The 12,290-nt window shown below is 40.0% G+C and overlaps 1 protein-coding gene across 1 annotated transcript in view; it reads left to right on the top strand.

The window, feature by feature from the left end:
* LOC145453684 (cilia- and flagella-associated protein 43-like) overlaps nt 1-12,290 on the top strand; it is a 252,286-nt gene that overhangs the window by 238,961 nt on the left and 1,035 nt on the right. The window contains exons 28-34 of the mRNA XM_080331653.1: nt 490-628; nt 1,236-1,411; nt 6,380-6,595; nt 7,648-7,788; nt 8,613-8,772; nt 10,495-10,659; nt 11,595-11,711. Of these exons, the coding sequence (XP_080187779.1) occupies nt 490-628; nt 1,236-1,411; nt 6,380-6,595; nt 7,648-7,788; nt 8,613-8,772; nt 10,495-10,659; nt 11,595-11,711 (1,114 nt within the window). The remainder of the gene's footprint in view (nt 1-489; nt 629-1,235; nt 1,412-6,379; nt 6,596-7,647; nt 7,789-8,612; nt 8,773-10,494; nt 10,660-11,594; nt 11,712-12,290) is intronic.

The following is a 12,290-nucleotide window of genomic DNA, read 5'->3' as shown; positions in this document are numbered from 1 at the left end:
TGAAAGGGCCATTTATTCTGAGGTGGTAACTGCTCCGAAAACCCTACGTTGAGTTGAGCTTTTTCACATCTTATGCAGATTAAGTTGTCTCCACGTGCATTTTTTTACCGTGGCAATTAAATATATATCTCAACAAAGATCTGCCTCGCGCAATGACAGGGAACATTTCGTCATTATTGTTTTGAGCGTTTCATTTGAAAGCGCTACAATCAACCATTATTCAATTGACCAAGCCTATTTCATGCAGACAAAACAATTTTCTATATAACTTACATATTTCGCACTAGTTTGTTCTAATTCGTGTTTGCAATTGTTTGCAGTACTCAAGTCAGGTATTCCTACTTATACTTATACTTACTCAAGTGCGTAAGTTATTACGCTACTTCCATTTTCTACACAATAGTCTTTAAGGCAAAACTAATTAATTTACTTTTGGTGTGTATTTGTGACACTCACGTGTAACTGTAGCTGTTTTCTGACCGTGCGCAGGAAAGTAAAGACTGAGATGGTTATCAATCAAGAAGAATCGAAAATATTGCGACTGATATCGGCCATCCTGATCGACGACGAGATATGCACGCAGGAACTGCAACTGAACGTCATGAGTCGGCTAACTCTTGAGAGAAAGGTTAGATAAATTGTGGCAACTACAACCGTCGACTATATTTCTTCAGTTACGGTTTGAATTGCTTAAAACATGTCGACTGTTAGAGGATCTGTTGCCTGTTTACTTTCAGTCTGGGTCATTATGAAAGTTTGTCATGAATCCAAGTGTTTTTAGGGGATTTGAGACTCATCTGAATGTTTACCTAAAGTCTAACGTTTTTTCGGTTATGATGATCAGATGCTGCATTCGGGTTTCATTAAAGATGAATGAACTAGTGTATGATGTAACTCTTCCTTCGGCCACCGTTACTTGCCATAATTACTTGTGTATTGAATGTGCAATCTTGGACTTGAATTTATAGATGGGTTGTCATCGGAATAGCCCACTTGGTATTTGAATTTTCACCACTGACTGCAAATCAGTTTTATATTTTCCAGTTAAAATGCTGTCCTTGATTCGAGATCAAGTCGAAAACCGATATAATCATATTGACTTCAACAAAATTCTTTAAATTCTTTGAAATCATATTCACGCCTCTGCCAAAATCAGCCTGTCCAGCCTACTATGTATGCACACAGTTATGGCACCAAATTTTTTGATGCATGTATCAATATATGTCTCAATTTAGGAGATCATCAGCAATAACGAGGTGGAGATCGGTGCGATGGTGGAGGAATATCGTGAAATGTACGACAGTATCCTCGCGGAAGACAAACTTCTTGACCGCGCTTTCAAGAGAGACTTCTCTGATGTTCCCCTTGCTCTTGTAGACTCTCTCTACAAGCTTTTCAAAAGACGGCCAAGGTGATATGGTTTCAGCTGTTAGACCAGTAGTTCTTAACCTAGCCTCCAGCGCCCCCCAAGGGGCGCTGGCGATTTTGAAGGGGGCGGAACGCTCAGGGGGCGATATGGGGGGTGCTGGGCTCTGGGGGCGGTATGGGGGGCGCTGGAGAAAAATGGCTTCGCAGTAGATGATGTGGTGGTAGGACATATCCTTAATGAGTATTCAGAGCAAATTAACACCGAAAACTTCGTTATATATAACCTACAAAAGACATATAGGTTTAATCGTCCATGGGCGCCTAAATGACTGGCACTGAATGTTCCTGTCCTGGAAATCTGAACCTCAGAAGACGAATTCCATCTGGCAGGGAAAAATTATATGCCAGTGAAGAAATACCAATTTGAAATCGTGTGCGTCTTTTAGTTTAGTACGATTGGGCGACAGGAATATCTAAAACTAGATATTCCTGTTGGGGGATAGGCCTATCCCTGTTGGGCGATTCTATATTTTTTGATATAGCAGACAGGAGGTCTCGAAATAACATCATGCAACGAAGTCATACCAACGGGTTCGCCCGCCCGAATATATTTAATTATTAGTTACGGGCCTTACAGTTTCCAAGACACCTCACAATGTTCGCTCTACGTTTTGACGAGTCTGCGCACACTCAACAACTCACTGCGCAGACCCTTGGACAACAGTGCGTAACGACTAAAAAAGTTCATAAATTCAGATTTATTGTGCGCAACGTAGATTCTCTGTGCGGAGAGACCGTGTCAGCACTGCGCACGAGCGCAGTTAGAGGGAACATTGCACCTCACTCAGCTCTACCGGTAAATCTGGTAGCGTGAGCAGAGAGGACAGGAAATTGATAGCAATATATATGCAATTCCCGATCTTACTGACCGATTTTATCATGAATTATTCAAAGTTTTCTCGCTTCGCACTGGCTCGCTTAACAGTACAGCTGATTTCGTGGTAAAAGCGAACAACGTGATGGGGGGCGGTCGGTTTAACACCCTATAGGAGCCCCAGACCCAAGTTTTTTTCGGGGGGCCTGACGAAGTGCCGTTTCGTTCCTGCCAACGGGTATGCGCCCGAAGATGTATAATTATTATTAGAGCCCGACCGATATTGGATTTCTGAGCCGATACCGATAAGACCGATATCCAGTACCTCCACCGATAACACCGATATATTCAGCCGATATTCAAAAGATATGGAATCTACCTCAAGGTCCATATTTAACACATCAGAGTATTTCTTTCAACAACTTTACAGTCATTGATATGCTTGAACATGAAATAAATGATCCAGGAACTATAAAAATATATCAAAAGCACCAATCCAGCAATTGCAGATTACAGTTCACGAAGCACAATTTCTCGGAGTGAACTTCTGTGGTCTTCCATAGATGATGTATATAGTACTAAACACATGGAGCAGTCTTTCACTTGGTACCATAGTTAGTGGCACAGCAAGAATTGGATATCTTTCTTCCTTACGGTTCCACCGCCCCCATGCAGGGGATCTTTCCTTCAATGGTTTCACCATATATTGATATTAATATTGATATTCTTCTGGCAATGCACCTGGAGCCTTCAGCAAATCATTAACAAATAGCTGAAGAGAATGTGCAAAACAACTCAAATTGTCCAAGTCTGCAACTGCTCCATCCGGCCCCTTGGGCCTTGACCATGACCAGCATTTCAACAATCAACATTTTACGCTCTTGTGTCAGAATTGGCCAATGTCATCATGGCATCAAAAATTTTGGTATCAATTATTGGCTTTACTCCACGTTTGCTTGATTTTCTTGCCCTCATGCTTGCATATTTCCTATCATGGTGGCCCCGCAGGCCTCAGTCAGACGACTTCATACATTACTGGAATAATTAGCTCTGTTGGTACCGAACCGACATATGTTTCGACGCGACGTTTTTCTCTGTCATTACGAGGGTCAGTCCAGCATGATTGAAGTTCTCATTTCTCTTACTGATTGAAATCTTCTGCAGACAACTATCCATCCAGCTGCTCTCTGTCTTTGGTGATCGATTACTGGAGGGGGATTCCCCCGAAGTCAGTGGGGCATAACGGTGGTTAGTTATCTATAATATTTTTCAGATAGGCACGCCTACTGCCCTGTATGCAGTATGCACTATATGCAGCTTGGCCATTTATTTTTATAATTTACCGTCCTCACGTCTTCTATCGACTTCTCTGACTCCCTGCCACCATTGTGACGTCACGAAAATGGCCGATATTTTTTTACCTTCAATGGCCGATACCGATATTTCTCTCCAAGCGTGATATCGACTCGATATTATCGGCGAGCCGATAATCGGTCGGGCTCTAATTATTATTAAGGGGTCCTACCTTTTCAATCACACATCACTCAGCTCTACCGGTAAATCTGTTTACGTGAGCAGAGAGAGGATAAAAATTGATATCAATATACATGCTATTACCGATCATATTGACCAATTCAATCATTAATTATTGAAATTTTTCGCGCTTCGCGCGTCTGGGCGAGAGTAGCTGGTTACGTAAAAGGACACCGAATGTAGATGACTAGTATCAGCAAATAGCAGATAGCCGAAGGGGGGTATTGGGGCGAAGCCCCCCGGAAGTTTGGTTTATCACCCGATGGGGCCCAAGAGCAACGTTTTTTTAGGGTGGCTGACGAAGTGCTGTTACGGCCCTGGTAACGAATTAATTGTACCTACGGGCACGCCCGAATATGTTTCATTATTACGTGCCCTTTATTTTCCCATACAACAGCTCACTCGGCGCTACTGGTAAATCTGATTACGTGGGATGAGAGGATAAAAAGTTTATAGCGATCTAATTACCACCTATTCATTAATGCATTATAGAAAATTTTGGTACCTATGGCGACCAGGCCACACAAACTTTGCTGACCATCGAAATCACGCTACGGGGTTCTTGGGGGCGATCTGAAGTTTGGTTTATCACGCTATGGGTGCGCAAGGCAATCGTTTTAGGGGGGTTGACGAAGTGCTGTTACGGCCCTCCATCTTACTCATTGTTTTTACTACATTCATTACAATATGAGATTGGGGGGCGCTGGAGCACGATAATTTTTGAAAGGGGGCGCTGGAGGAAAAAAGGTTAAGAACCACTGTGTTAGACCAACGTTATCAGTTAGTTTGTTACTTGTACCGGATTTTAACCTGTATGAAATGCAGAATAATCGGATGTGACCAGTTTAGTAGTATCTTACTTTATTGTTTTAATAGTTGCTTTCAATTCACCGCCGAGTCAAGTTCGAGTCCAAGTCAGGGTAGAGTCTGAGTCGTAGTGTTGTGACTCGAGTCCAAGTTCAAGTCTTACTGTTTATTGCAGTTCATTCTTGATAAAATCATGCTACCGGGTTTTATTCCCTGGTTGCCAATAGAATTTTGCTCATGAAAATGATGTAATTCATTTAAAAGCTGCATTTTAGTTAGCATCAAAAACTGTGGTGATACAAATACGCTCAAGCCAGCACCACTTGAGTAGATGGTGCCACTAGCCAATACTTGAAAAGTACTTAAAAATCAAGATGTCATAGTAATTACTTTCTCAGGCATTAGTAATGCGGTAAATGAGTCAATTCTAGAATGAACAAAAATCATAAAATGAGAAAAGGCTATCACATTTCACTGATACTGCATAAGTGATGCAACTCTGTATCAGTGTTGGGATCAAGTCACTACCTTCGAGTCACGAGTCATTTCGAGTCATTGCACATTTGACTCGAGTCAAGTCAAGTCAATCGATTTTCGAAGGTGACTCGAGTCAAGTCAAGTCACTCGAATTTTGGAGGTGACTCGAGTCAAGTCGAGTCAAGTCAAGTCAAGTCACGAGTGAAGTCACAATTCAAGTCAAGTTGCCTTTTGGAAGTATGAGGCATGCTTACGTCATTGCATTTTGCTAGCTGTCTGAAATACAGATTGAGTGGTTATTGATTCTGGACCTATGAACGAATATAGAGTTAAATATAAACGCAAGAAGGCGCTTTATTACTCACATATACGTAGAAATGCATAACTACGTAGGTATAATTGCATAGCCTCTGATTATAGTTACCAGCCAATATAGAGAAACGAGTTGATAAGATGCACTACATTACCCATTTACAAATTAATATGATACAATTCCAGCCTGCGCCGATGGGCGCCGATGAGGGCTGTATAAATTATATTGGAATTCAATTTCAATAAAACAGGATGCTCGGTTAAGTTACGAACAGAGAACAGAAATATACATATTGCGATTAAAGTACTTTACTATACTAGTTTACGACAACGTAAGCCGTAAGCTTCGATCATTTCGTTTGCGATCAATTTATTTGTGAGGGAACAATGGAGGCTCAGTAAAACCACGATCATTGAATGATTGGTCGCTCTCATGGGTTACACCATCATTTCGCGTACAATCCGAACATATGCAAGATACAATGATTATTATCAACATAGATTGCTTGATGACTCGAAATTGACTCGTAAATTTTGCTCCGAGTCACGAGTCAATCCACATTTGTAATACGCCGAGTCAAGTCAAGTCAAGTCATTTTAGCAAAGTGACTCGAGTCAAGTCAAGTCATACGAAAAAGGTGACTCGAGTCTGACTCGAGTCAAGTCATGACTCGAGTCATCCCAACACTGCTCTGTATTACTGAAATCGACACGTTTGTATGCCTATTTAGATATGATCTTCATATTTAAATAAGCCAACCCAGTTTGTGGCAACAGAATGAATTCGTGTGTAATAAACAAAAGTACATTGAGCCTAGTTCATTCGAATTTTTATCCCGGTGATTTCATATTAGGTAATACAATGGTTGATATATACCAAGTTCTTTTGAATTCTCTACTAGTTGCTGACGATGACCCCTGACGAGTGTCGGCTGAATATACTCAGTTTATTTCAATATCAATATAATATTCAATTGTATATTCTAAAATCATTATCCTGGTGTTAAGAAACATCAAGACGCACGCCGCCACGAACCAGGCAAACAATTTCAATCCGTTTTCGTTGGAATCGAAAAGTCAGACTTCGCTCGCGATTGGAGCAAGAAATCTTCCCACTCTTGAATCGACAGAGGCCACTCTCTCTGCATTGAAAGAACTCGACGATATGAGTCACGCGCCTGAGGGGGTTGATGATATCGTTTGGCAACGTCTCTGTCTGTCCAGGTTTGTGAGTTGAAACTACACTGCTAGGATTCCACGTGCTCACCATCAGAGGTGGTTAGTAAGAAAGTAATTTCACTTTTTCAAAGCACTCAAGCGGATTCTGCCTGCTTCCGTTACTTACTCAAGTTGACGTGTTTTAAGACTACTTGAACTTGTATGTAGGAAAAACTGCCTACCTATTTGTATTGCCATCTGTAGGGCGACTTTTTTTACCTAAAAAACGGAAGATTGTGCCCTAAAAATGACATGTTGACATTAAAAAACTTAATTTTGACAAAATTTGGCCCTCATGTATGAAAATGAAGCATTTTCCCCAGATAATGTTAGAATTATACTACTTTCCTTCATTTCTGGTTGGCGCTCTGTTCTTACCAAGTAGCTTGGCCTGAAAAAACTGATTGACTTGATAAATAACAAATTTTTACAAGAAAAAACTTTATTTTAATGAAATCTGGAAGAATTTCAGTAGTTACATTACACATTATGGTACGAATAGTTGAGCGACTTTGCATAACACCGTGTCAACCTATTTGTTTCATTTGACCGTTTATGATTCACAATGAGCAGTCAATGGGTCGTCTACAACGGTACGGTAGGCCTATAAAGTAGGTTACAAGCTGTAAAATACCAAACGATAAGTTCAGTGACAGTGCAAACATCTACGATACCAACGAAATGCAGGTGGCAATAAAGTCTGACTTTGTAAACAATTTTTAAAATTTTTTGATCTGTCGCTACCATTTTGAATTTTTTTCGTCTTTTTAGCAATGTCAAAAAAATTGCCCTAGTCATCAGTATTGTCATCGGCCGATCATTGTTTATTTGTCACTTCCATTGTTCGCGAATGAAGATATTTCAAAAATATAGCCTCTGTCATCTGTAATATCACAGATTATATAGGCTTAATAATGAAACATCCCAATAATAAACAAACTTATGGATTTGGAGGGCAACATTTGTTTTCATTTGACCTGCCCGCGATCCAAATTGTGTTTTACACCGCTGTACTAGACCGTCAAATGTGATGCATCCGAACCATCTCTCTAAAACAGACGTACCAAAATGGAGAGTGAGCTACGCGTAAAGAGCCACGCGGCATCACTCGCGGAACTAACCCGTTACCTGCAACGTCTTCAGGATGACGTCAGCCAGGCTTCCAACGAACTCGACGACTTGGCCAAGCAGCAGAATAAGTACGCACCTCAACTAGAAATTTGCAGCTTTCACGAAATTAGATCAGACTTATAGCTACGCAGTAGAGTTGTTCAAAAATAATAACTGTTTTTTCCGGATCCTGGGGCTCCACTGATTAAATTGTTAGGTTGCCTAAAACAACGCTGCTCACCAAATCTGGCCCAATTCCAACCAGTATACGCCAACGCAGATCCCATTGAAATTTTCTGATCGATTATGCAAAAACGATGCATAATAAATTTTACATAAGCCAAGTTATTTCGGTTTTTCATTCAAAATTCTTGGATTTTCCACCGTCTTTGCTATTCATGCAAATCCAAAACTTAAAGCTGCAATAACTTCGCTTCTACGGGTTGGAATTGAGCCAAATTTGTTTTGCATCGTTTTCGTAGACTGCTCAACAATTTCATGTGGTTGACATTCAACTTTGAAAAAAAAATCATTTTTATATAATACTGGTTGGAATTGAGCCAAATTTGGGGTGCAACGTTTTTTACGCAACCTAACAATTAAATCAGTGAAACCCGTGATCCCAAACCCCACGACGCGCCTTCTTCGAAATTCCATTAGAATGACTGTATTGGTAAAAACTTTGAAATTGAATTCAGTTCCGCATTAGTTATGAAAACAGCCAAAATCAAGTTCAGTTGGTATCAAATCACAGTTGCATTAGAGAGGCAAATGTCTGTACACCAAGCTTGGCTCGTTTTGTACTATACAGGAAAAGTAAAAATGGGATAGAAAGCATACAACTAGGATTGTCTAGTGGTCCAAGTCTTCACAATATAGGCGTTAAATTTACTGAAAGTAAATCTTCTTTCAGATTGTCAGATGACCGTATGAGGAACAGTTTGAATCTGGAGATTCAGTTCTTGTTAAAGCAGGGACAGGTGGAAGTGGACACTGGGGAATTTGTGCCGGAGTATCGGGACAGCATCTTGCTGCACCGGCCTGTTGTGGAAGATCTTAACGCGACGATTAAGGTATCGCGTAACCATTGTTACTGCTCACGGGCACTGTCTGATTTGTTGTCAGTGTCGGTACGAATCAAGTCATGACTTGACTCACATTTATTTATTGACTTGGCTTGACTCTCCGTTTGAAAAATGTGGATTAAGTCGTAGAAAAATTGTTAAGTCAATTTCAAGTTATTGAATAACTTACTTCTTAAAGCATTCTGAACCTCTCAGTCTCAGTATAACTATATATCCAATTGCATATTGAAGTTCTGTGCGTTACAAGGCAAAATCTGCACCTTCCTTGTCCAGCGGCATATGCACATCACGCATCCATTGTATGAATATGCACGGACTGTGTGTATGTATACCATGAGTCTGTGTATATGCCGCAAAACATCAAAGACAAATAGAAAAGTCCTCTATATAATGAAGGAATTTCTTCAAGAGTCTCTTCAAATAGTGCAGGATGTCGTATGAGTACTAGAGGTCGACCGATTATCGAGGCCGATATTTAGAGCTTTCCCGATTATCAGTATCGGCTTATGAAGGCCGATATTTTATATTTAAAAACAATTCAAAAATTTCGGAAATTCAATGCTCCGTGTTCTCAATCTCAAGAAATCGACTTCGCGAAGGGCGATATATACAGATTTACCCTTGCAGGACGAGTCTAGCTGGGTGAGCATGCAGAGAAACTATGCTTCCTGCATTACGATCTACTTTTTCTGGACTGATCTGCAATTCTGTATCATATTTTGCTTTTTGGGTTATCCCAAATTTCATCGAATGTGCGCAATGAAGCAATAATTCTTTTCAATTTCAGTTTTCTCGTTTGTTGTTCAGCTTTCTGTGGCATGTACAAGTGCCATCTTGCCTAATATATAATGTTTGGTGAAATTGTTCTCTGCTCCTTCCATATTAATGTCGGCCTATGATATCGGTATCGGCCTTGTGAGTGAGCCGATATATCGGTATTGGTATCGGCCTGTAAAAATCAATATCGGTCGACCTCTAATGAGTACAAGCTGATTTGAATATATCAATATCAGTGCATCAATGGATCGACGACATTGTCTAGGTTTGTTCACTGGTGTACAAAGTGAAGTTTTTGGGATGGCACGAAACCCCAAAATATTCTGGTCCACGTTCTGACGAACCCTTCCGCTAAATCTGCAAGCCAGCCTTAAAGTTTGTCGTAGTCACAAAAAGATAGCACAATACCCATTTAACGATAGAATACCAGTGCATAGGGTTACCATCCGTCCGCCTTTAGGAGGATTTGTCCTCCTTCTTCAGGAAATTGAAATTGTCCTCTGAGGACACCTAAATGTCCTCCTTTTAGGCAATACGCCCTCCTTTGCGGATTTTACAGCTAGGTTAACGGACAAGATCAACTTAAATCAGCCGAAATAACGTGAAAATGCGTTAAGTGATGACCTTTTTTCATCAATACAGTCAGATTTCCGGTGAAAGTTTCAAAATCAGGTGATTTCGATGTCAGTAGACCAACTTTAATGAATTTTAAAAAGTCTCCTCCTGAGCCATTAAAACATGGTTTTCGCACAAGGTAAAAAGATGATGATGAATGCGTACCGCAAATCAGCGCGACTTCAGCTATATCAGTTGAGTGTGCGACTGTGTGTATTGACCTCCAGCAAACCCCTGAGACTGTCTCAGCAAACCCATGCTAAAAATCTCTGATCTAGAACATCCGTTTGGCTCATCGAGACTGACTTTGTTTGGCAGGGTCTCGGAGAACAGAAAGTGGCGGCCATGACGGAATGCAAAGACTTCAAGAAAGGCATCCATCAGCTTGAATGGGAGCACAAGCGGATGATCATGCAGATGGACGATCTCCACAACAAAGCGCGGCATATTCAAATGCTCAAATTGGCCAAAGACTTGCAACTGGTACAGGATTGTCATGACTTGACTCTAGTCCGACTCAAGTCACGATTTTCTGGTGACTCGACTTGACTCGAGTCAATCTGTGTATTGACTCGACTTGGACTTGAGTCATTGTGCATGACTCGAACCAAGTCATATGACTCAGACCGACATTTAATTTTAATTTCTAAGAATAGTAAAGTAGCCACACTATTTGGATTTCGTCTTTTGGTACTGGTACTTGAAAATGCGACCAGAAACTACTAACAGTGAGGAAAATGAGTGTATTATAAATGCGAACCATCGATATCACCGAACAGAGTTATAAAAGTGGTTTTAACAAGACTTTAACTGGAAACTCAGCAGTCAACACGATGACTTGGACTTGACTCAGTGGTGAATTGAAAATGACTCGACTTGACTCCAGTTAAAACTATAAAAGTGAGATTGACTTGTGACTCGGAACCTTGTGACTTGGTTACAACCCTGGGATTTGTTAGGTGATAATTATGGTTATCAAAGTGCTCTGCGTTTAGGTTCTATATATAACTACCAGTATATGGCATAACAATTGATCTAAAAACTAGATAATCCCAATTGTGTAATTAGACTAATTAGAGCAAAATTCCGGTAATTTAATTCTAATCTGATGTGTGAAATGTTTCTATACTCTCATTTTAATTCTAATCTAATTTGTGGTTTTCCTGAAAATGCTACTGGAGGGCTGAATGGTGCGAAATGAACCAAGCTTGATAAGCAGACATTTGCTATCCGCATGCTGTTGAGAATGGTTTTATATCAATTGAACTGGATTTTTTTGAATTTCTTTCTAATTCAGAATTTACTTCAATTTTCAAGTTTTTGTAAATTCAATAATTATAATTATAACCTAGCCGTTGTGACATTGCTTTCAGAGAGAGAGCAATTCTTTTGAATCATCATTTTGTCTCTCATTACAGTATCTGAGCGATGATAATCACCAGGCTCGACAGGCGAAACAGATGCACACTCTGGAAGAAACTCTCGCGTTGCAGGAAAAGCATTTGAAGAAGAACACAGAAGAAAAGCAAAAGATTGTACGTATCACTTGACTTTTTCATGAGTAATTCAACTGTCAATCAATAACTATTTTAAGTGGAAGTAATAAATCATTGATCTGAAACGTGCTCAAGCAAGAAGATTTGACGGAGGGGGCGCCTTAGCCTTTAATTCGAATTACTCACTTTCAAAATTGGAAAATGTATATTTGCGACCATAATAAAATCAAAAATAACAGTACGAATAGGTGTAATCTTCAAAGATATATTTAGTTACCGTGATGCAGGGGCTATTAAAACCAGTTGTTATCACAATTTCACTCGAAGCAAACTACTTTCCAAAATCCAAATTAGAAAAAGTAAGCAATTTTCAACTTGAGTATGGAAATAGTGACTTGTAACTTTATTTGTTACGGCATAATTTGCTACATTGGCTTTATTTTGAAGCCGGATTACTCACACGAAGGACTTAGGTTACGTAATCACGGTACATAAATTAAGTAGACTTCAAAGTAAATGCATTTTTGGATCAGTTTATACAGCAGTTTTTGTCCACACATCAGCATTAATAAAATAGGCTATCTAATAGCCTTTATAGTCTAATTTCCAAGGTACTTT

This window comes from Botryllus schlosseri, chromosome 13 (assembly GCF_051294905.1).
Source record: "Botryllus schlosseri isolate E-star chromosome 13, Bs_hap1, whole genome shotgun sequence".
In the NCBI taxonomy this organism is placed as follows: domain Eukaryota; kingdom Metazoa; phylum Chordata; class Ascidiacea; order Stolidobranchia; family Styelidae; genus Botryllus; species Botryllus schlosseri.
The sequence above is the reverse complement of the archived record's forward strand: the minus strand, read 5'-3'. Positions and strand labels throughout refer to the sequence as shown.